The 23,730-nt window shown below is 48.8% G+C and overlaps 3 protein-coding genes across 3 annotated transcripts; 1 reads left to right on the forward strand and 2 right to left on the reverse strand.

Moving 5' to 3' along the window:
* Nucleotides 1–2,539: 2,539 nt before the first annotated feature.
* LOC130842223 (skin secretory protein xP2-like) lies at nucleotides 2,540–4,455 on the forward strand. The gene is made up of 3 exons (XM_057718871.1): nucleotides 2,540–2,614; nucleotides 3,356–4,130; nucleotides 4,319–4,455. The coding sequence occupies exons 1-3, from the start codon at nucleotides 2,540–2,542 to the stop codon at nucleotides 4,453–4,455; spliced, it is 987 nt and encodes a 328-aa protein (XP_057574854.1).
* LOC130842224 (histone H2A-Bbd type 2/3-like) lies at nucleotides 4,452–4,778 on the reverse strand. Its single transcript, XM_057718872.1, has one exon. It carries the CDS (start codon nucleotides 4,776–4,778, stop codon nucleotides 4,452–4,454), a length of 327 nt encoding a protein of 108 aa, XP_057574855.1.
* A 17,211-nt stretch (nucleotides 4,779–21,989) lies between these two features.
* LOC130842225 (olfactory receptor 10Q1-like) lies at nucleotides 21,990–23,620 on the reverse strand. Its single transcript, XM_057718873.1, has 3 exons — nucleotides 22,680–23,620; nucleotides 22,412–22,526; nucleotides 21,990–22,127 (listed from the first exon to the last, which is right to left on the reverse strand). Exons 1-3 carry the CDS (start codon nucleotides 23,618–23,620, stop codon nucleotides 21,990–21,992), a joined length of 1,194 nt encoding a protein of 397 aa, XP_057574856.1.
* Between the last annotated feature and the right edge of the window lie 110 nt (nucleotides 23,621–23,730).

Here is a 23,730-nt window from a genome sequence, read left to right on the forward strand (position 1 = left end):
TTTCCATCTTATTTATGGTGTTTTCTTCCATAACAGAGTTTAGCATTTTTGTGTAATGAGACCTTGAGTTCATTTTATTTTTTTCACTTCTGCACTTTGCATCCTGCTTTGTTTACTATCTGATTTATAAAGAATTATCCCAATTGATTCCCAATTTGATGCTTTTATGGTGTTTTCTGCCATAAGTATGTTTACTATTTCTTTGTATTCAGACATTGATTCATTTTTATTCATGCATGGCTTCTGGGTTTTGTATCATGTATAAATGTCTTCATCAATGTTCTCTCCTTTTATTTTGATGGTTTCATATTTTCTATTTAATTGTATGCTTTCATTTTTTCCCATTTCAAGCTTAATTCTTTTTTAAATGAATTTTTCTGTAAAAAGGAAAATCTAGACCAGCTTTCTTCTGACTTATGTAATCCAAGTAATTTCACCATTGTTCTTTATGTACTCTTTCAGTTTCGGTTTCACTTTGACTTCTGACTCTTAATTTTAGCTTTTCTCTCCAGTCACATCTCTGGCTTGGTCCCTTAGACACACCAGTTGGTGTCCTGGCTGATAAACCCTACCTTCCCGTGAGAATATGGAATTTGTTTTTTATTTTGGACATCAGTTTTGCAGACACATATCTTGGCCTCTCTTCACATATTCTTCACTCTACTACGTGGTAGAGTAATGTTCCCTCATTCCCTAACCAGGTAATGTGCTGTAATTACAGAGACCTGGATACCTATGTCATGGGGGAATGCATTGTTCCTGCAAAATTAAGAACTCAACCTGAAAACTCTCTCATCACTAAAACTAGGACTGGGTATATTTACACGTGTGCACACAATCCTTTTAAACAATATACTCATAACAGCATTATTTATAATAGTAAAAAGTAGAAAAATTCAAATGTCCAAGTACCCCCAACTTGACAGTCCTCTAATGCATTGATGCTCTAATCTCCTCTCCCTCATCCCCTTCTTGTTCTCATGTTTCTCCCTGCACTCTTGGGAAGGCAATTTAAACGGACCAATCAAATGTCTGTCTGTCTTTCTCTGTCTCTCTCTTCTCCCACTCCCAATCCCAAATTTCTGTACTGATCCTTCAAGTCACTTCTTCAGAGAGGCCATCCCAGATCACTCAACCCAAATTAGCTGGAAAACAAATTGCAAGAATAAACCAAGATGTGGGTTTAAAATTTGGTGAAGATGACACTTCAACTCAGTGGAGAAACACGGATTATTCAATAAATAACATTGCTACTCGTGACTAACCTTTGGGGGCAAAACAAAATTAGATCAATGTCATTTTTTGCACCAAAATAAATTCCTAGTGGATTAAAATTTAAAGTACTATAAGATGTTAAGAGTGACAAATTTTATAGTTTTACAGTGGGTAAGGCTTTCTATTGGACATAAACTACAGAAATCATAATGAAAAGATTGATCACTCAAATACATTTAAAAATTTTTTTTAAACTTTTATATAGAAAAGAACTATGATGAAATTTAAAAAGAAGTAATGAGGAAGGAAAGTATTTTCAAATTGTAACAAAAATTTGATATCTTTAACAGATATAAATCAAGTGTGGTTTATCAATATAGCTAAATAACACGAGGTGATAAAAAGGAATGAATCATTGATACACACGCCCAACATGAGTGGATCTCAAAAGAGGCTTCCCTGAAAGTACCTACGTGTATGTTTCCATTATTTGAAGTTCTAAAACAGGCAAAAAAGCAATGTGTGGTGAGAAAAACAAGAACAGAGGGTGCCCCTAGGGGATGAGGATGAGGCTAATTGGGAAGAGACCCGGGGAGCCTTTTCATATGATCCGGCATTCCGGCTCCCGGGTATTTACCCTAGAGACGTGAACGCTTATGCTCATAGGAAAACTTATCCATGAATGTTCATATCGGTTTTACTCAAAACTGCCAAAACCTGGAAACAACCAAAATGTCCTGCAATAGGCCAACGGTTAAACAGACTGGGGTACATCCACACAGTGGGATACTACTCCACAGTAGAACATAACTGCGGACACACACAGCAGTCTAGCTGAACCTCAGGAGCAGTACGTTTCGTGCCCGGAGCCAGCCTCAAAAGCTGACACCCTCTATGAATCCACCTACAAGACACACGGGAAAGGCAGTTTTTTAGAGATGGCGAGCGGAGCAGTGGCCGTCAAGGGTGAAGTGTGAAGAGGGTCTGACAACTGCTGAGAGGTGAGCTGCTCTGTGACACTGCCACCTGCGCATTCTTTGTGTGCGGCTGAGGGGCCTGCGGGGGCTTTGGGTGGACAGAAGCCTACCCTCAAGGGCATGTCCTGGATGGCAGCCAGCAGAGTCACAAGAAAGTGTCACTGATAGGACTTCCCCAAAGCCCCGGCTGATGGAACAGTCTCTTCCGCCTCCCAGCTTCTTCCCCTTGTGGGTCCCTCAGAGAGCACGCCCACAGAGCTCACCAAAACCCTGCTCTTTTCGGGCTTTGAATCCGCCCATCCGGCCCCACGCAGGGAACCTCAGAGACACGTCACCTGTGGGCCCTAATGAAGGCACAGGCCCGGGTCTTGCTGCTGGCCCTCTGCCTGCACCCTGCCTTGACCTCCCGCCTGGCCCTCCAGGTGTGCTGTGCGCCTCCTCCGGGACCTGCGCGCACAGGAATCAACTTCTCTCCTTCACTTTCCCTTGTGAAACTCCGGGCTCGCCATCCAAGGCCCCACCCAGGGCTCTACCACAACGGTATCTCAGCAAAACTCACGCACTCTACCAGGGCCAGCAGTACCAGAGCAGGGACCGTTCTGGGTTGGTGGCGCTGTTCCACGTCCCAAATGTGTGGATACGCACGTGTATACGTGTGCTGCCTTCATACAACGGGCCTCCGAAGGAGGTTCATTTTATTGCCTAATACAAGAAAAGAAAGAAAAGAAAAGAAGACACAAGAAAGGTATAACGCGCTGCCATGGACTGCATGCAGTACTATCCCTACCACCTAGGAAACTCTCATTTTAGCACAACTGTATCTTTATATATTTCCAAGATATATTTTGTTATATATTATACATACAACATACATACATTATACATGGATATAGATATTGCATACGTATGCAACTTCTCTCTAACTCTTCGAATCACTATTCCGAAACGGTGGGCAGGTATGATGCTCTCATGATTGAAAATGAAGACATTAAAGTTCATTAAAAGGCTAGTGCCCTATGAGAGAAGCAGGAGGCATACAGTTTCTTACTAATCACAACTCCTTAAGGCCTAAAGCAGTGGAATTAACTTACAAACGAGGGTCTCGGACGTGGTTACTGCTCTAGCTGTGAACGCTCAACCGCCGTTTCCACGGTGACGCGCAGCTCGAGGGATCCGAGGCGGAGCCCGGTCCCGTGAAAGTCACGCACGCACATCGCGGGTCTGGGAGAAAAGCCTTTCCGGCGGCGAGATTCGTGCGCGGGAATCTGGAGGGGAGGCGCCGTGCCTGGGGCACGCTTCGCGCACAGGCCAGGGATGCTGGGGCGCGGCCGGGCCGGGCGCCCGCCGGTGCCAGCGCACCGCTTGGCCCCGCGGCCGGCCGAGCGGGGCGTCTGCTGGCGCCTCTCGGGGAAGGCGCCCCGAACCGCAGCGCCGCGCCCCGCGTGGCCCCCGCTCCGACGTGGCGGCCGTCCTGCGCGCCGCCCGCCCCCGCCCCCGGCACGCCGCCGCCTTCCCGTCGAAGCCCCCGGCCCGTGGGCGTCCAGGCCGAGCGCTCTGGGCGCCCGCGCCTGCGTCCCGCCCCGGCCCCGCCACCCGGGCAGCGCGCCGCCCCGAGGCACCCGTCCCTCTGGGGCCGTGGCCCGGCGCCGGCTTGCTCAGAGCCCACGGGGGCGCCCTCGGCTGCCCGGCCTCCCGCCAGGCCCCACGCCGGGCCCACCCGCGCCGCGGCCACCCGCTCCCACCCAGGGCCCCCGCGTGCGCCGTCACCGCGAGAGACAGCGCCTCTCTGTCTGTCGCCCCTGGCCACTCCCCCGCCCCACCCCCACTCGGGCCAGACCCAGACCCCGCACCCCACCCCAACTTGGGCCAGGCCCAGACCCCCCACTCCCCCCTACTCGGGCCAGACCCAGAACCCCCACCCCACCCCACTCCACTCAGGCAAGACCCAGACCCCGCACCCCACCCCACCCCCACTCGGGCCAGACCCAGACCCCGCAACTTGCCCCACCCCCACTCGGGCCAGACCCAGACCCCACACCCCACCCCACCCCACTCGGGCCAGACCCAGAGCCCCCCACCCCCATCCCTCCAGCGAGGGCTGTCCCGCCACCGCCCCCCACACCCAGTGACCGAGGCACACACAGGGGTCTTCTTGAACACTTTATTGACTCAAGGTGACCGTGCCCGGGGCGGCGGGCAGGCCGGGGCTGCCGGGGCCCCCCTGCCCTGGGGAACGGGGCCTCAGGTGTCGCTGGGCGGCTAGCGCCGGGCCGGGGCCACTTGGGAGATGGTGGCCATCCCGAACAGGGCGCTCAGCAGCACGTGGTTGTGCACCGCCCTGTCCACCAGCTCCGGGGTGATACGCCGGCCGCCAGCGTTGCGGGCCTCGTCGCCCGCCAGCTCCAGGACCTTGGCCGTCAGGTACTGCAGGATGGCCGCCAGGTAGACGGGTGCGGACGGGCTCAGGCGCCGGGCGTAGTGGCCCTCCCGCAGGAGGCGCTCCATGTGGCTCACGGAGAAGGACAGCTCGGCTCGGGCGGTGCGGGAGCGGCGGCCGGATGAGCCTCGACGGCGCCTTCGCGGCATGCGGGCGGCGGGTTGGGCGCGCTGTCTCTGACGGCCTGGCTCTGCGGTGCGCTGCGGGCAGGGACACGGCGAGGAGGTGCGCTGCCAGGAGCTTTGCTGCCAGGAGGTGCGGTGGGATGTGCCAGCCGTTCCCAACGTCTCGAAGCAGCAGGTGCGCTCAGGCCCCTACTCTGTATCCTAGCGACCACCGGCCGGCCCCTCATTGGTCGGGGCGCACGCTCCGCGACACGCAGACTCCGTGAGGTCACTGCGTTCTCGTGCCCCCCCACGCCCACCCCTGCCCCCGCCCCCGCGGGCCTGGGCCCGCCAAGAAACGGCGCTGGCGGGACCCTGCTCACCCTGCTCCCTGGACCGTCTCTTCTATGCAGCTCTTGCTCGCCACCAGACGGGAGCTTTGTACAGGGAAGGCAGCAGCTGGCAGACCATCCAGTGGCACCAAGTGTACACGGGCGGAGCTGGGCCACCATCACGATTATATCGAGGTCCCCAACGTTGGCACCACCCCAAAGAGAAACCCTCATCCCCACCAGGCAGTCCCTCCCCACCGCCCCCTCCTGCAGGTCCCCCACCCCCACCCCACGCAGCCCCCAGGCAGCCACTCATCTGCTTCCTGTCCACAGACGTCTGCCTCCTCTGGAGACTTCCTGCAGATGCAAGCATACAAAAAAATACGTGGCCTTTTGTGTCTGGCTACTTTCACTTAGCATAAAGTTTGTATTAGGGTTTATTAATAGTCAAGACTTTGCTATTGCAAGTGAAAAAAAATGGAACAAAAACAATCAAAAATATCCACATTGGCTTAAGCCAAAGGGAGAATTTCTGGGTCTGTGTAACTGAAAGGTACAGAGGTAGTTCCTGGCTGGATCCAGGATTTGGTTCTCTGAGATTTGGCTTCTTCTTGCTCCGGCTTCCCCTCTGTCCATTGCCAGCCTGCCTCCCCTGCAGCCCCCAAAGTGTCACTGGTTGGGTGGGATCACTGCAGCCGGAGGAAAGCAGTGCTCCGATTGGCCAGGCCTGAGCCATGTGCCCACCCCTGGCATCAGAGGTGAAGTCAGCTCCATCAGAACCATAATGGCGGAGAGAAAAGGAAAGACAAGATTTTCTAGGGTGACATGAGGACACCAGTACCAAGAGAAGGGAAACGGATGCTGGGTGACGAAATCTGTAGATGACCTCTGCAGTGGTGCAGACATTTCATCAAATTCAAAATAATTTCCAATGTTTTAAAGGAACAAGACTAGGAAAGCTTATTCCTTAAACTAATAGAGCAGACTATTATTTTCCCAAAATAAAAATGTTTATGTAAAAAGTAATACATACATGATTAAAATATTTAAACAACACATAAGTGTGAAATTTACAATGTGGAAGTTTCTTTCCCTAATGCTAGTCTAGAGATGAGCATTCTTGACAGTGGAAGTGGCTCACTCTAGGTAGTTACTATGCATACCCCACACATTCACATGGTGGGAGCATACTGGAAGAATAGAACATACCATAGCCTCCATGCAGAGATTCTCAACTTGTTTAAATCTCTTTCTTAGTACCCAGCTATCTACCTTACTCTTTCTCTAACTGCCACCACATGGTTTTCCACTAGGATGGGCTTAGTGTGATTTATTGAATCTTATTTATTTATTTATTGGCTCTGTTGTGTCTTCATTGCTCTGCACAGGCTTTCTCTAGTTGTGGTGAGCGCAGGCTTCTCACCTGCGGGCTTTCTCTAGTTGCAGTGGCTTCTCTTATTGTGGAGCACAGGCTCTAGGCATGTAGGGTTCAGTAGTTGTGGCACATGGGCTCAATAGTTGTGGCTCACAGGCTCTAGAGCGCCGGCTCAGTAGTTGTGACACATGGGCTTAGCTGCTCTGCGACATGTGGGATCTTCCCGGACCAGGGCTCGAACCCACGTCCCCTGCATTGGTAGGCAGATTCTTAACCATTGCACCACCAGGGAAGCCCAAATTTACTGAATCTTAACTCAGGTGATGTACTTCCAACTTTTTTTACCCAATGCTATAATTAACATTCTGGTTAATTCTGCCTTGTTTGCATATGCAAGTTTCTCTATGATAGATTCCCAAAGATGGGGCAAACAGTAAAACTAGCTTAAACTTCAATATAAAATGCCAAATAAATGTCCAGATAGCTTTACTGTGGTGCTCCAAGGACAAAGGACAACCATGCCAGAAAAAGTTTCAGTGTTACACATCCTACCAGACTCTTAATTGCCCTCCCCACCATGTTTCCATGGGTGTGAAATTCCTGAGCCCACCTGGGCGACAGGACCTGTTCCTGTCCCAAATAAGGAAAGGCAACTGTCCTGTCCCACTCCCACCCTATAGAAGGAAGGTATATGTGCCTCAAACAATCAGTAAACGAAATTTTCACCTCGGACCATTCCTTTGTTTTCTGGCTATAAAAACTGATCAATAGAGGAAAAAGATGGCGGCGAAGTAGAGGGACGTGGAATGCATCCCTCTCCACAGATGCATTGGGAATGCACCGAAGGACGCAATAATTCCCACACAGAACCAGCTGAACACCAGCAGACGGCCTCGGACACCAGAAAGGACCGCAAGGAGCCCGACATAACCGGTAGGGAGGCATCTATGAGGGCTCAAAGAGGGTGAAGCGGCGGAGCTGTGGCAGACGGGAGGGAGTGAGAAACATACGGAGGGTCCGCAGCGCAGCTCAGCGTTCCCGGACCGGGACGTCGATCCACAGCTGAACAGAGGGTCCAGGAGCAGGAGTGTGGGAACCGGAGAGCCGGTTCAGGGTGAGAAACATTGTTGCCAGTAAGGTGACGGACCGAGAGGACAGGAGGGAGGAGGTCCGCGGCGAGGAGTGCCCGTCCCTGAGAGCTGCCCGGCCATGATGGCGGCTGGAGGCTGCAGGCTCACGGGTGGGGGGGAGGAGCCGCGGGCACAGCCTCTCCCTCTCTTTCCGGGGCTCTGCAACAGGCAGTGGAGAGATGCCCGTGGGCCACCTAAGGCGCTCAGGGATAACAAGCACCCTCAGGCACTCGGGCGGGGCTGGATTAAAACCCCTTGGAACGCCGGCAGCAGGGAGGCTGCCGAGAAACAAATAAACAAACAAACAAAAAAAACCCGAGAGAGGCCCAACTCTAAGACTTTCTGTTTATGCCTGAGCCACCAGCGTCCCTCTGCAACAGGCACCTCCAAGCCCGACTGAAACAACAGTGCGCCACTGCTCACTCACTCCCAGGAGAAGGAGCCACTATTGTACCCTCTCCCTCCCCACACACCTACACTTACAGATGAACAATAAAGGAACCTCTGCTGGTCACAGAATAATGCAAAAAAACCCAAGGCGAGGAGAAGGACACTTACAGCTGAGACTCCAAGGAAACAGAAATAGTAGTATCAATTCCTATTGAACTGGTCCATTCTGGGATCAGTTCTGGATTTTTTTTTCTTTTTCCTTTTTTTTTTCTTTCTCTCTCACTCTCTTTTTTTTTTCTTTATTAAATACGATCTTAGCCCTAAGGGATCTACAAGTTTTATAACATAATTTTTTAATGATTTTTTTATTCTTTTTTTTTTGCCTTTTTATATACTTCTATATCTAGCTAAGTTTTTGGTAGTATGGACAATATATCTCTCATACTTTCCTTTCATCCCTATCTTTTATACATTTCTATTTCTTTCTTTTTATTTGCATATTTCCAACCACACTACGCTCTTCTGTTCCCCTTTCTTCCAGTCATTTTAAGTTTATTTTATCTTAACCTACTTATAAGCAACACTATTGATCTGCTCAGACTCCTTGCTCTATTCTCCAGATGACGCACCGACTTGGTATTTAATATTAGGTTTTTGTCTTTATCTTAGTTCTTAGTACAGTTGTCTAATTACATTCTGAGAATCTCCATTCTCTCTGGTGGTACTCTGGCTCTTTTCTATATTTGATCCTAGCTTACAAAATCTCCCTGGATTAATGTTTGTATGTGTAAGGTGTTATTTGTTTGTTTGTTTGCTTTTGCTGTTGTCTCTGATTTGTTCTGTTTCAGTTGTCAGTTTCGGTTGGGTTTCTCTTTGAATATCTGGTAGCACACTGGGGTTCTGTCAGGTCTTTCTAGAGCCTTATGTCCTAATGGATTCAGTAATGGTGTGTCTTATACATGTATGTGATTCCTAGACTTAATATTTGTTTAATCCAATACTTGGACATTAGTCTGAGGCTTGGACAGTCTTCTATAAACACCTCTATCGCCAGGACAAGCAACCCCAAAAGGCTGGACAACCATGAGGAAACAAAGAAACACCATGCAGGCAAAGGAGCAGGAAAAAACCCCACAAGACCAAATAAATGAGGAGGAAATAGGAAAAATGCCTGAAAAAGAATGTAGAGTAATGATAGTAAAAATGATACAAAATCTCAATACCAAAATAAAGTACAAGAAACAGTTCCTAAGAACTCAGAAAAACAAACAGCAATGGATAACAAAATAACTGAAATTTAAAATACTCTAGATGCTATAACCAGCAGAATGACTGAGGCAGAAGAACAAATAAGTGAGTTGGAAGATAGAATGGGGGAAATAAACGCCACAGAGCAGGAAAAAGAAAAAAGAATAAAAAGAATAGAAGACAGTCTCAGAGACCTCAGTGATAACATTAAGCGTACCAACATTCGAATTATAGGCATCCCAGAAGAAGAAGAAAACAAGAAAGGGTCTGAGAAAATATTTGAAGAGGTTCTAGTGGAAAACTTCCCCAACATGGGAAAGGAAATAATTCACCAAGTCCAAGAAGCACAGAGAGTCCCATACAGAATAAACCCAAGGAGAAATACACCAAGACACATATTAATCAAACTAACGACAATTAAACATAAAGAAAAAATATTAAAAGCAGCAAGAGAAAAGCAACAAACAACATATAAGGGAAAACCCATAAGGATAACAGCTGACCTTTCTACAGAAACTCTGCAGGCCAGAAGGGAATGGCAGGATATACTGAAAGTCCTGAAAGAGAGAAAACTACAGCCAAGAATACTCCACCCAGCAAGAATCTCATTCAGATTTGAGGGAGAAATCAAAAGCTTTCCAGACAAGCAAAAGTTAAGAGAATTCAGCACCACCAAACCAGCCTTACAACAAGTGCTAAAGGAACTTCTCTAAGTAGGAAACACAAGAAAAGGAAAACACCTACAAATACAAACCCAAAACAATTAAGAAAATGGTAATTGGAACACACATGTCAATAATCACTTTAAATGTAAATGGATTAAATGCTCCAACCAAAAGACACAGACTGGCTGAATGGATACAAAAACAAGACCCTTCTATATGCTGCCTACAAGAAACCCACTTCAGACCAAGGGATACATATAGACTGAAAGTCAAGGGATGGAAAAAGATATTCCATGCAAATGGAAGTCAAAAGAAAGCTGGAGTAGCAATACTCATATCAGACAAATTAGACTTGAAAGTAAAGACTATTAAAAGAGACAAGGAAGGACACTACATAATGATCAAGGGATCCATCCAAGAAGAACACATCACAATGGTAAATATCTATGCCCCCAATATAGGAGCACCTCAATACATAAAGCAAATGCTAACAGCTATAAAAGGGGACATCAACAGTAACACAATAAGAGTGGGAGACTTGAACACCCCACTTACATCAATGGACAGATCATCTAAACAGAAAATAAATAAAGACACACAAGCTTTAAATGACACATTAGACCGTCTCGACTTAATTGATATTTATAGGACATTCCATCCAAAAACGAGACTACACTTTCTTCTCAAGTGCACACGGAACATTTTCCAGGATAGATCACATCTTGGGTCACAAATCAAACCTCAGCAAATTCAAGAAAATTGAAATCATATCAAGCATCTTCTCAGACCACAACGCCATGAGACTAGATATCAATTACAGGAAAAAAACTGCAAAAAATACAAACACATGGAGGCTAAACAATTCACTCTTAAACAACCAAGAAATCACTAAAGAAATCAAAGAGGAAATCAAAAAATATCTAGAAACAAATGACAACGAAAACACAACCCAAAACCTATGGGACGCAGCAAAAGCAGTTCTAAGAGGGAAGTTTACAGCAATACAGTCCTACCTTAAGAAACAAGAAAATGATTGAATAAACAACCTAACCTTACACCTAAAACAACTAGAGAAAGAAGAACAAAGAAACCCCAAAGGGAGCAGAAGGAAAGAAATCATAAAGATCAGGGCAGAAATAAATGAAAAAAAAGGAAGGAAACCATAGCAAAAATTAATAAAACTAAAAGCTGGTTCTTTGAGAAGATTAACAAAATTGATAAACCATTAGCCAGACTCATCAAGAAAAAAAAGGGAGAAGATGCAAATCAACAGAATTAGAAATGAAAAAGGAGAAGTAACAATGGACACTACAGAAATACAAAAGATCATGAGAGACTACTACAAGCAACTATATGCCAATAAATTGGATAACCTGAAAGAAATGGATACATTCTTAGAAAAATACAATCTTCCAAGACTGAACCTGGAAGAAATAGAAACCATGAACAGACCAATCACAAGTACGGAAATTGAGGCAGTGATTAAAAATCTCCCAACACACAAAAGCCCAGGACCAGATGGATTCACGGTCGAATTCTATCAAACATTTCGAGAAGAGCTAACACCTATCCTTCTCAAACTCGTCCAAAATATTGCAGAAGGTGGAACACTCCCAAACTCATTCTACGAGGCCACCATCACCCTGATACCAAAACCAGGCAAAGATATCACAAAAAAAGAAAACTACAGACCAATATCACTGATGAATATAGATGCAAAAATCCTCAACAAAATACTAGCTAAAAGACTCCAACAGCACATTAAAAAAATCATACACCATGATCAAGCGGGGTTTATCCCTGGGATGCAAGGATTCTTCAATATACGCAAATCAATCAATGTGATACATCATATCAACAAATTGAAGGATAAAAACCATATGATCATCTCAATAGATGCAGAAAAAGCTTTTGACAAAGTTCAACATCCATTTATGATAAAAGCTCTCCAGAAAATGGGCATAGAAGGAAATTACCTCAACATAATAAAAGCCATATATGAAAAACCAAAAGCCAACATCGTTCTCAATGGGGAAAAACTGGAAGAATTCCCTCTAAGAACAGGAACAAGACAAGGGTGTCCACTCTCGCCATTATAATTCAACATAGTTTTGGAAGTTTTAGCCACAGCAATCAGAGAAGAAAAAGAAATAAAAGGGATACAAATTGGAAAAGAAGAAGGAAAATTGTCACTCTTTGCAGATGACATGATATTATATATAGGAAACCCTAAAGACTCTACCAGAAAACTGCTTGCACTAATTGATGAGTTTAGTAAAGTAGCAGGATACAAAATTAATGCACAGAAATCTCTTGCATTCCTATACACTAACAACAGAAGAGCAGAAAGAGAAATGAAGGAAACTCTCCCATTCACCACTGCAACAAAAAGAATAAAATACCTAGGAATAAACCTGCCTAAGGAGGCAAAAGATCTGTATGCAGAAAACTTTAAGACATTGATGAAAGAAATCAAAGATGACACAAACAGATGGAGGGACATACCATGTTCCTGGATTGGAAGAATCAACATCGTGAAAATGACTGTACTACCCAAAGCAATTTACAGATTCAATGCAATCCCGATCAAATTACTAATGGCATTTTTCACAGAACTAGAGCAAGAAATCTTACGATTTGTATGGAAACGCAAAAGACCCCGAATAGCCAAAGCAATCTTGAGAAGGAAAAATGGAGTTGGTGGAATCAGGCTTCCTGACTTCAAACTATACTACAAGGCCATAGTGATCAAGACAGTATGGTACTGGCACAAAAATAGAAAGGAAGATCAATGGAACAGGATAGAGAACTCAGAGGTAAACCCAAACACATATGGGCACCTTATCTTTGACAAAGGAGGCACGAATATACAATGGAGAAAAGACAGCCTCTTCAAGAAGTGGTGCTGGGAAAATTGGACAGCAACATGCAAAAGAATGAAATTAGAACACTTCCTAACACCATACACAAAAATAAACTGCAAATGGATTAAAGACCTACATGTAAGGCCAGACACTATAAAACTCTTAGAGGAAAACATAGGCAGGCAGACCACTGTCTGACATCCATCAAAGCAAGATCCTTTTTGACCCACCTCCTAGAATCATGGAGATAAAATCAAGAATAAACAAATGGGACCTCATGAAACAAAAGCTTTTGCACAGCGAAAGAAACCATAAACAAGACTAAAAGGCAACCCTCAGAATGGGAAAAAATAATTGCCTATGAAACAACGGACAAAGTCTTAATCTCCAAAATATAGAAGCAGCTCATGAAGCTTAATACCAAAAAAGCAAATAACCCAATCCACAAATGGGCAGAAGACCTAAATAGACATTTCTCCAAAGAAGACATACAGATGGCCAACAAACACATGAAAAGATGCTCAACATCACTCATCATCAGAGAAATGCAAGTCAAAGCCACAATGAGGTATCCCCTCACACCAATCAGAAGGGCCATCATCACAAAATCTGGAAACAACAAATGTTGGAGAGGGTGTGGAGAAAAGGGAACTCTCTTGCACTGTTGGTGGGAATGTAAGTTGGTACAGCCACTATGGAAAACAATTTGGAGGTTCCTTAAAAAACTACAAATAGAACTACCATATGATCCAGTAATCCCACTCCTGGGCATATACCCAAAGCAAACCATAATCCCAAAAGAAACTTGTACCATAATGTTTATTGCAGCACTATTTACAATAGCCAGGACATGGAAGGAACCTAAATGCCCATCAACAAATGAATGGATACAGAAGATGTGGCATATATATACAATGGACTATTACTCAGCTATAAAAAGGGATGAGATGGAGCTATATGTAATGAGGTGGATAGAACTACAGTCTGTCATACAGAGTGAAGTAAATCAGAAAGAGAAAGACAAATATTGTATGCTAACTCACATATACGGAATCTAAAAATGGTACTGATGAACTCAGTGACAAGAACAAGGAAGCAGATACAGAGAATGGACTGGAGAACTCGAGATTTGGGAGGGGGCGGGGGGTGAAGGGGAAGCTGAGACGAAGCGAGAGAGTAGCACAGACATATATATACTACCAACTGTAAAATAGATAGTCAGTGGGAAGTTGTATAACAAATGGAGTCCAACTCGAAGATGGAAGATGCCTTAGAGGACTGGGGCGGGGAGGGTGGGGGGGACTCGAGGGGGGGAGTCAAGGAAGGGAGGGAATACAGGGATATGTGTATAAAAACAGTTGATTGAACTTGGTGTACCCCCCAAAAAATAATAAATAAATAAATAAAATTTTTAAAAAAACTGATCAATAGCACATGTTCTGGCTCAAGTCTCCCAGATTACTAGGAAGTCAGCCCATTGCTCTGGCAGCATCCCCTCTCTTTAATAAATTCTATCTTCCTTACATTCTGCCTTGTGTCTGGAAATTCTTTTCCAACCCACGCTAGGACCACAACTTTTACTAACACTGCAAGTGATAAACTATTAAAGTCTTTGTTTCTAACAAATATTAGAGGTTGTTAATTAAATTATTCTTACACTAAAACCTGCCCTGTTCTCACTGAACAAATCTTAAAAGCAAGACTTCAAAGAATCAAACTGTTTCCAAGTAACTTAACAGAACCCCAGAACAAAGCTCAAGACTATGTTTGGGAACATAAATATCCAGCATCCAAGGTAAAATTTCACAATGTCTGGCATCCAGTGTAAAATTACCAGGCATGAAAATAAGCAGGAAAACCCAAACCCATTAGGAGAGAAATCAATCACAAATAGGCTTCCCAATTGGAAAGGAAAAAGTAAAACTACCTTATCTGCACACAACCTGATCATATATGTAGAAAATAGGATGTAATTCACAGAAGAGCTACTAAAATTATAAGCGAATTCGGGCAGGTTGCAGGAAACACTATACATTAGAGGGAGCTAACTCCTCTCCCAAAGACTTAACTAATTGTTCCAAAACTTTTCCTCACTGATCTGAAACAAGGTCAAAAGGCCACAAAGTTTCAGTTCTAGTGTTTCTGGGTTGTTTGATCTTCTCCTGCAAACTAAGCTTTTTATTTTGGCAGGAATCAGACCTAATGGTACAAGGTGGTGGGCAAACTAGAATTCTGGTGGGAGGGCACACTTTCTGAGTAGCAACCATGTACTGTAGACCAACAGCCTTAAAAAAAATCAATAGAAAAGTAAATTTTTAACTCCGTAATTCTACCCTTCGGAATCTATCTTGAGGACATAACCAATCAGGCAAAGACTTATACAGAAAAATTCCATTGAATCATTACTTATAATAGGGAAAAATGGAAACGTATTAAATATTTAACACTTACATCATAGTACTTCTTTTATGCATCCAAGTACATGTTTTTGAAGAAATTTTAGAAAAAGCTCATATGTTAAATGAAAATAATTCAGGAAAAAAAATCATGAACTTGCAAAAATTACATTATATTATTGTTATATAAAAATGCAATTAAAAACAGAAAATATTCCAAAATACTGACAGTAGTTAATGCTGAATGAAAGGACATAATTCATTTTAATTTTCTTCCATTTCCTAAATTGTCTTCAATTACCTTGTACTACTAGAATATGTGAAGCCCAGAACCTTCCCTTGAAACCAAGGACAAAGGCAAGAAACTGTGGAGGCGCAGTACCTAAAAATATACTCAGACACAGAATAATAGTTCAGTTTTATTTTCTGCTGTAACAAGTGTTTAAGCACCCTCCTCCTGCAGCAACAGGGAAACAATAGGGCCAAGACTGCCAAAGGCCAATACAAGCAGACAATTAGGCCCCCATAATAAAGTGGCAACTAGTGTAGGAATCAATGCTCTCACCGCCTAGGCAGAGACCGCTAGGTTAGTGATAGGCCCCCCTCCCTGGCTTAGGCTTAGTGAAAAACTGGGGCTCAAAGTTCTGCATGGTCCCAACCAACAGGGAAAGCTGGTTGAGACAGGAGGTGATGGAAATTCGGTGCTGGCCAGGGTCTTCAGCAGTCAGTCGGCTACAAGGGAGGGAATAAGAAAATCGAGTTAAATATAACTGTGCACCTAATTCTCTCTGCCCCCTCAGCTGGTGACATGCTCAGCATGCATGTCTACCCCCTTAGACCTCACCTTTGGGGGTCTCCAATTCAGTATTCAAATGACCCCAGCCACCTGCCACCGCCCCGACCTCGGCCCCTCTGAGAACTAACATGGCTAGGACGCTGCCAGACACTGTGAGCTCCTTCTGCACTGCCCCTCGGTGGGGCTGGACATGGAACCCAGGGCCTGGCGGGCCATCTCTGCCTCCACGGGCGACGGGAAGGGCACCGTGAGGGAGCTGGCTGAGGCGCGGTTAAGGAACCATCTCAGATCGGCCTTGCCTGTGCCTCAGGCCTCCTCACTCTGAGGCCTGCTTCCCCTCAGGCCGCTCTCACTTGTCTCGACGCCTCCCCCAGGTCTGCTCCCCTCCCTTCTGGTCCCTCAGGCCATCTCCCCCCACCGCTGGCCCGTCCCCCCCGGCCTCTCCTCAAATAGGATACAACTGGAGCAGTTGGTTTCCTGGTCCTCCGGCCACGGGCCCGACATGCCCGCCCAGGCCCGGGGCCTCGTGGGCACCGGGCCACGGCCCGGCGTGTCCTCCCGGCCCCGGGGCAGCATGGCCACCTGGTCCCGGGGCGACGTGGCCACCGGGCCCAGGAACAGCGTGGCCACCCGGCCCGGGCAAGGCCTGTCCACCCGGCCAAGGCGCGGCGTGGCCTCCAGGCCCCGGCAAGCCGTGTGCGCCCAACACAGGCAACGCATCTCCGCCCGGCCCAGGAGCGTGAGGCGCCCGTGGGGCCTGTGGGTCTCCACCCACCACACCTGCCTCGCCGGCACCACCTCCAGGGCCCTCGGGACCTCCAGGTTCATTTGGGCCGCCCTGGCCTTCAGCACCTCCCGCCAAGCCGCCGGCGCCTGGGTCAGGGGCCTCCATGGCCCCTCAGACTTTGCTCCTGCCCTCCGCGCCCAGCTGGAGCCTCTGAGGAGATGAGGCGCCCTCAGGAAGCTCCGCCCCTCGGCGAGTGACGCCCCTGGGGCTCCCACAGCGCCTGCGCAAACAGGGCCTGCCTGCATTCCCCGGATATCGCTCTTGCGAGGCCTCTGGGCACGTGACAGTTTCCCGGCAAATCTGCAAACCCCAAGTGAGCCCCTTGTACCTCAAAGTCTGTGCCAGTTCCGGCTGGGCCACCCTCACATGTGACCAGCCTGCTGATCGCAGGTCCCTGTCACTGACTTCTGGAAGGGAGTCAGACGTCTCTGGGCCTGGCCCTGCCTGCCCTTTAGTCTCCCACACGTAGCTCAGGGGGGATGAGGCCAGGGATGCAGGGAGGCTGTGCCTGCCCGCCTGGGGAGGGAACGGGGAATGGCTGTCGGGCTCACTGGGGACAGTGTGGGGCCAGGCCGCCAGGGGTTCCAAGGCTCTTAGGACACAGATTGCAGTGACCAGGCTGCGGGCTTGGCCCGGGCTGGCCAGGTGCATGGTGGGGGGGGGACCAGCTGGGCTCAAGGGCTGTGGGAGTGGGGGGAGCCACAGCTGGGACACCCCCAGTCTCCTGGCCCTCTGCTGGCACAGCCCTCATGGGCTCTCCCTCCCCCAGGAACAAAGTCTTGCGGCTCTCCGGGGGACTGGAGGTGCCGGGGGCCCTCAACTGGGAGGTGACCCTGTGTCTGCTGGCCTGCTGGGTGCTGGTCTACTTCTGTGTCTGGAAGGGGGTCAAGTCAACAGGAAAGGTACAGCCGGGGGTGACGGCAGGGCTGGAGGGTAAGTGTTCATCTCTGTCCCCACACTCCCCCTTTGCCCACAAGTCAGCAGGGTGAGCCGACGCAGGGTTCTGTCGGACCTGGGGCTGCTCACCCAGCGTGCTCAGGCTGGTCCACACCCTGCTGGGTGCCACTGCTGCAGGGATCTGAAGAGGGCACCCCCCCACCCCACCCCGATCCTGGGCGTGGCTCCCACCTGCAAGCTTAAGGCTGATGCACTTCCTCTGTGTAGCAGCTTCACTTAACCCACGTCTGTCACGTCCAATCCCGAGACAGCCAAGGGGGCCCTAGAAAGGCTTCCCCACACCCTGACGTGGGCTGGAGGGGTGGGGCTGGGTGAGGGCGGGGGTCCAGCGGGGACACCCTTACTGTGCTCAAAAGCCACTGCAAACAGCAATAAAAACATGTCATTTTTCCAAAGCTGGCTCCCGGTGCTGGGGGACGGGGGTCAAGACTGGAGGTCCGGGGAGGGGTGGCTGGAGGCCTCCCCACCTCCAGCGGCTTCCTTGGGCAAGTACTCTTCCTGAGGGTCTCTGCACCCGGCACTGTTCTGGGAACTTGGAACGGAGCAGGGAAGGAAGCCTCCAGAAAGCATTTTCCCCACGGAGCTGACATACTTGGGGAGAAAGGACAACGGTGTGGTGTGCTCAAGAGGAGCACACTGAGTGGGGAAGGTGGGTGAAGGGATTCGAGAGAAAACACAGGAAAGAGCTGTTAGCAGGTCAGAGGCACCGATTTCAGGAAGGACTGGATGTGGAGGGTGAAGAGTGTTGTCAAGGAGGACCTCCAGGCTTGGGCATAACTGGGTCATACTGAGATGAGGCCATCAAGGGAAAATCCAGGCCGACAGGGTGGCAAATGAAGACCCCTGCTTTGACCTGCTAATGAGCTCCTTCCTGCGCCTTTGTGTTTCCATAGACACTTTTTCACACCTAAGGTCCTGCTGAGCCTCTGAGCTCCTGTGCTCCCTCATGGCCTCTGACTTCATGCTGTTGGGTAGACACCTCTGCACCCGGTGCCAGCGCTCCCCTTCCTTTTCTTTCTCCACCCAGTCTGTGCACAGGGTGGGCCTGGAGGTGCAGGGGAGGTTGCAGCCCTGGACGTGGTTCTGTGCCGATGCAGCCAAGAGTCACCAGATAAATGCCTGTCTCTTCTCCTTTGGAGGGGCGGTTCTGGGGTGCAAGTGACCGATGAATGACTGAGATGAGCTAGGAGCAGGTAAATGAGCACAGATGTATTAAGCCGTTGTTACACGTCTCAGTGAAGCATTGGGGTGAGGAGGGTTTTGTGAAGGAACACATCCACATGTATGCTACATATTTCTATATTATATGAATTGTTTGAAACAAGAAGGTATTTATGTGTAATACACACAATAAAATCAAAATGGAAATACTAGAAGGAAATGATTTTTGCATGGGTCATCACCACGCTCCCATCACTGTGCTCAACAATAAACATAAGTGAGCTCATACCCACATTTTCATTGTGATTATCTTCAGTAGGGAGATGATTGATTTTCCTTTTCTTTTCCAAACTTGCCTGTATTTTCTCTATTTTTGACAGCATGGGCTACATGCGTAAGCCCCCGCCCCCCCCCCCCCCCCGCCAAAAAAAATTAAGAAACTTATTCAGATATTGTTTAGAAAAACTTTTAATGAGTTCCCCAGTGAACTACTTTGCCAGAGTTTTAATTATCCTGTTTAATTCACTGGAGGCCGATCTTTCCTTTGGAAGCGCTGTTAATTGGCGCCTTTTCTTGGTGCAGAGGTGCGTGATGAGGCCCCTGAGGTCCCTGCGCCTCGGGACCCCTGCGAACCCCTGCAGGGCCGCTGCGGCACAGCCCTGCCTGCCTTTGTGACTTTGAGCTGCTTCCCCAAACCAGCCCTTTCTAAGTTCCACACATAATGCTCACCCTACCTGGAAAGTTAGTGCTCCAGAGAGTTTGCTTCAGCAGTATTACGTGAGGAAATGGTTTGCTCTTCTACCCCTTCCAAGTACGTGTGTGTACATGCACATGTGCACATAAACACAAAAACCACACCCATGCACACGGCGCGGTAGTCGGCAGGTGCCACAGGGCGCCAGTCCTGGCCCAGACGCTTCTGGCTGCGTACCGCTCAAGGCCTACGCATTTCTGAATCAGAGAAGTCTGGTTTGGAATGGAGTAAATATATTTAAAACACATTAGGCATAATCTGTAATGACTAAGGCTAAGAGGTGACAGGGCCTGGGCATATAAATTCAAGGAAGTTGATGGTTAAATCAACAACAATCTCTTTGCCAGATACTCACGTCTTTCTTGAATTCCTGAGCATCACGTCAGTACAGCCCCCACTGACCTCGCTCTGTTTCCCCCTCTTCGTCCCTTACCGTCCTCATGACAGGCCGTTCCACTGCCTCCTCTCTCCTCTGCCCTCTGTCTGATCAATCCTCCTAAATGTCCCGAGCCACTCTCCGTAGGCCTCCTTGGGCCTGGAGGGCATCACCTCTTACCTGACAGATTCCTGTGCCCTTGCCCTCTGGGAACCCCTCCTCTGCTGGGAAGCTCAGCGGGTCATCGCCACGTCACGTAGGATCAGCCCCCACCCCACTCAGACCCACACCCTGGCCCACCCTGCCCAGGAGAGTGTCTCCCTCCTCCCTGGGGCCCCCTGTGCGGCCAGACTCCCACCCCATTGCCTGAGAGTGGTGGAACCCCCGTCTTTGCACTCCTGCCCACCCAAGGCCGTGTGTGTGCACGCATGTGTGTGTGTGCACGCGTGCGTGCACAGGAACACCTGGGTTGGTACTGTCACGTCTTCCCCGCACACACAGCAAAGCCGTGGTGGATGGGAACCCGAGGCTGTACTCCGGTCAGCCACGTTACCCTGCCTTAAATGCAAAGGGACCAAGGCGGTCATTAAGAAGAGGTTGGTGACTAAGAGGCATCTGAGCTGTGCCTTAAAGGAAAGGAAAGCTTAGATAAATGATGAAGGTGGGAGAGGGCTTTCTCAGCAAGGAGACCAGTCAGTACCTTGACTTTTCTTAAGTCTTTATTATGGCCGTTTCACATCTACACACAAGGGGAGAGGATAGTATTTTTAAAAATCCACCTGCCTTTCACCCAGCTTCAAGACTTGTCAACATTTCACTAGTTTATTTTGAAAATAGGGAAGGATTTAGGGGTGAGAGGAGTAAGAAATAATATTTGTTGAAGAGATGAAAGAAGAGGCACCCCACTAAGCTTGTCCAAATAAAGGAGTGCCCGTGCACCCCTTTCATAAGGGCATCACATGGCCTAGAAGCACAGGGCCCGCGTAGGGCTGCAACAGGCTGTCATCTAGGTTGGCAACAAGCAGCTGTTTTTTTGGTCACTGTCGCTTTCGCTTTCACGTCAATTCTCTCTCCATATAGACTGCAGTTACTGATCACCTCACCTTTGCGTTGATCAACCTGGAGTTGCCATCTGGGTTCCCTGCAAGGACCTCATAATGGTACCCCTTCCTGCCCCTCCAGGCTTTGACATTTTCTAGGTCTGAGGGCATATGAGAAGGAAGCGCAGGCTAAGGGGGAGAGGGCCAGCACTGAACCAGGCTGTGGCCAGTCCTTGCTGCCACTGATTTGGTGCCCTGCTTGCCGGGAGCCAGGTCAGGCATCCTTTTCAATGTGTTGTCCAGTGCGATACTCGTCACAGGCCTGGGAGGTGTGGAATAGCATCACCCCGTTTGATAACTATGTGGGCCTGTCTTTCCACAGAGCATCAATAGCTCTGGACTGTCACCAGGAATCTGCTGGTCTGGCAGCTACTGGGCAGAGCCTCTAATGGATTCTTCTCTGAGGGCCCTTTCATGGCAGGAGACGAGGTCATCAGCTAGGAATGATGAGGGAGGTGGTAGGAGCCATGAACTGAGGAGTGCAGGCGAGGTTGACAATGACCACCAGTGCTCGTGGAGGTTTTGTGGGGTTCAGTGAGGAACACTGTGGGGTTTCAGCTATAAAGAAGCATATTGTTGACTGGAAACCAAGGCTAGAGGGAGGTGGTCATGGTGGTGGTTGAGCTGTCCGATGAAGGGCCATCAAGGACCAAGACCCTTTCCTTCCCAACCTTTTTAACAACATGTGGGTGTTCCTAGGCTTGGTGGTGGGTGAATCACTCCTTCATATGAAAGAATAGCTTGTAACCATTGTATTAAAATAATTTGCTTTATTTTTGGTCTTTTCAATAAGGTGCCGAATTCCCTAGCTTAATTGTGTCTTACACTCATTGATTCGCTCAGGAATTATTTGCTGCTGAGTGCTACGATGCAGGGAAATGCAGGGCTCCATGCACTTTGCCCAGCCTGTGGGCTGGAAGTGGGGTCAGCAAACACTTTCTTGCCTGAACTGAGTCCCTGCATCACAGACGCTCAGCGGGATGTTGAAGCTATTCCTATGCCAGAGCTCGTGGCGGATCAGCGTCCAGTTAGTGCTCACTGAACACCTACTATGTGCCCGGTGCTGGGGTGACAGAGGGTAATCACAGTTGTTCTTGCCTTCAAGGGCACCTCCCCAAGGCCGCCAGAAACAAGTGGCCCTTTAACTGATGGAAGGATAAGGAGGAGCCAGCTGGCGCAGAGGCCAGAAGCGGGGTAGGTCGGGAAATGCCTCAGTGAGGAGGGTGCCCGGAGGAAAGTGGAGTGGGTTACAGTTTCGGAGCTGGCTCTGCCTTTCAACCCTTGACTTTACGTCGTTTGGACTCCTGAGCTCCTTGTGTTTCTAGCCCTGCTGCTCTTTGGCCAGACAAGCAGCTGCTTTAATGCTTTGTGCAGGTCATCTCTTCTCGTCCGCTGCACACGCTGGGTGTTGTCGTTGTGAAGGGACGGTGAAACAATCACTGACACCCCAGAGCTGCCCCATCTGGGGAAAGGGGGAGGTAAGGTGCAGGTGCCCTCGGAACCATGGCGCAGCCCTCAGGAGGAGGCGTGGGGCCGTGAAGCCTGCAGTGACATGACTGCCTGGGCTCTTGCACGTGGACCCCCCCTTCCCCTTCCCCTTGCATCGGACCGCCACCTCATCTGGTCGTGGCTCTCCAGGAGTCTCTTGAGGGCACCCTTGACTTCCTTGTTTCTCAGACTATAGATCATAGGGTAGAGCATGGGAGTGACATTGGTGTAGATTAAGGACACAATTTTGTCCTGCTCCGGGGCATAGCATGACTTGGGGCGAATGTAGATGAATATCGCACAGCCGTAGTGCAGAAGGGAGACCAGCAGGTGCCCAGCACAGGTGGAGAAGGCTTTGCTCCTGCCCTCAGCTGAGTGGATGCTGAGGATAGCAGTGATAATGAACCCGTAGGAGAGCAGGATCAGCAGGAAGGGAATCAACAGGATGAGCAGGCACACGAGGAAGACTGCGATCTCATTGGCCCGCGTGTCTGAGCAGGCCAGGAAGAGCACAGCGGGGATGTCACAAAAGAAATGATTGATCTCATGTGACTGGCAAAAGGGTAGGAGGAATATCAGTGTGGTGAGGGTGAGGGAGAGCGCAAAGCCGCTGACGCACACGAGAGCCAGCATCTGCAGACACAGGGTCCTCGTGATGATGGCTGTGTAGTGCAGGGGCTTGCAGATGGCCACAAAGCGGTCGTAGGCCATCACGGCCAGGAGGAAACACTCTGCGCCACCCAGGGCGATGAAGAGATGCATTTGCAGGGCGCAGCCCAGGAAGGGCATCCGCTGGCTCCCGGACAGGAAACTGGCCAGCATGTTGGGGACAATGACCAGTACATAGCAGATTTCAATGGCAGACAGATGGCGAAGGAAGAAATACATAGGGGTCTGGAGGCAGGGGTCCAAGAGGGTGATGAACACAGTAGCCGTGTGCCCGGCTAGGGTGACAAGATGCAGGACTAGAAAGAGTCCGAAGAAGCAGATTTGTAATTCAGCCAGGTCCCCAAAGCCCAATATAATAAACTCAGAGCTCAAGGTGCTGTTTTCGCACAGCGGGGCCATCCTACGTTCTCCTCTATAGAGCTCCTGGGCTGGAAAAGGCAGCTTTCTAGTAATTCTCTAAGTCGTGGGAGACCCTGGAGCCCTTTCCGCAGATGGCCGTTGTCCTCATT

The sequence above is a fragment of the Hippopotamus amphibius genome, chromosome X (genome assembly GCF_030028045.1).
Source record: "Hippopotamus amphibius kiboko isolate mHipAmp2 chromosome X, mHipAmp2.hap2, whole genome shotgun sequence".
NCBI lineage: Eukaryota > Metazoa > Chordata > Mammalia > Artiodactyla > Hippopotamidae > Hippopotamus > Hippopotamus amphibius.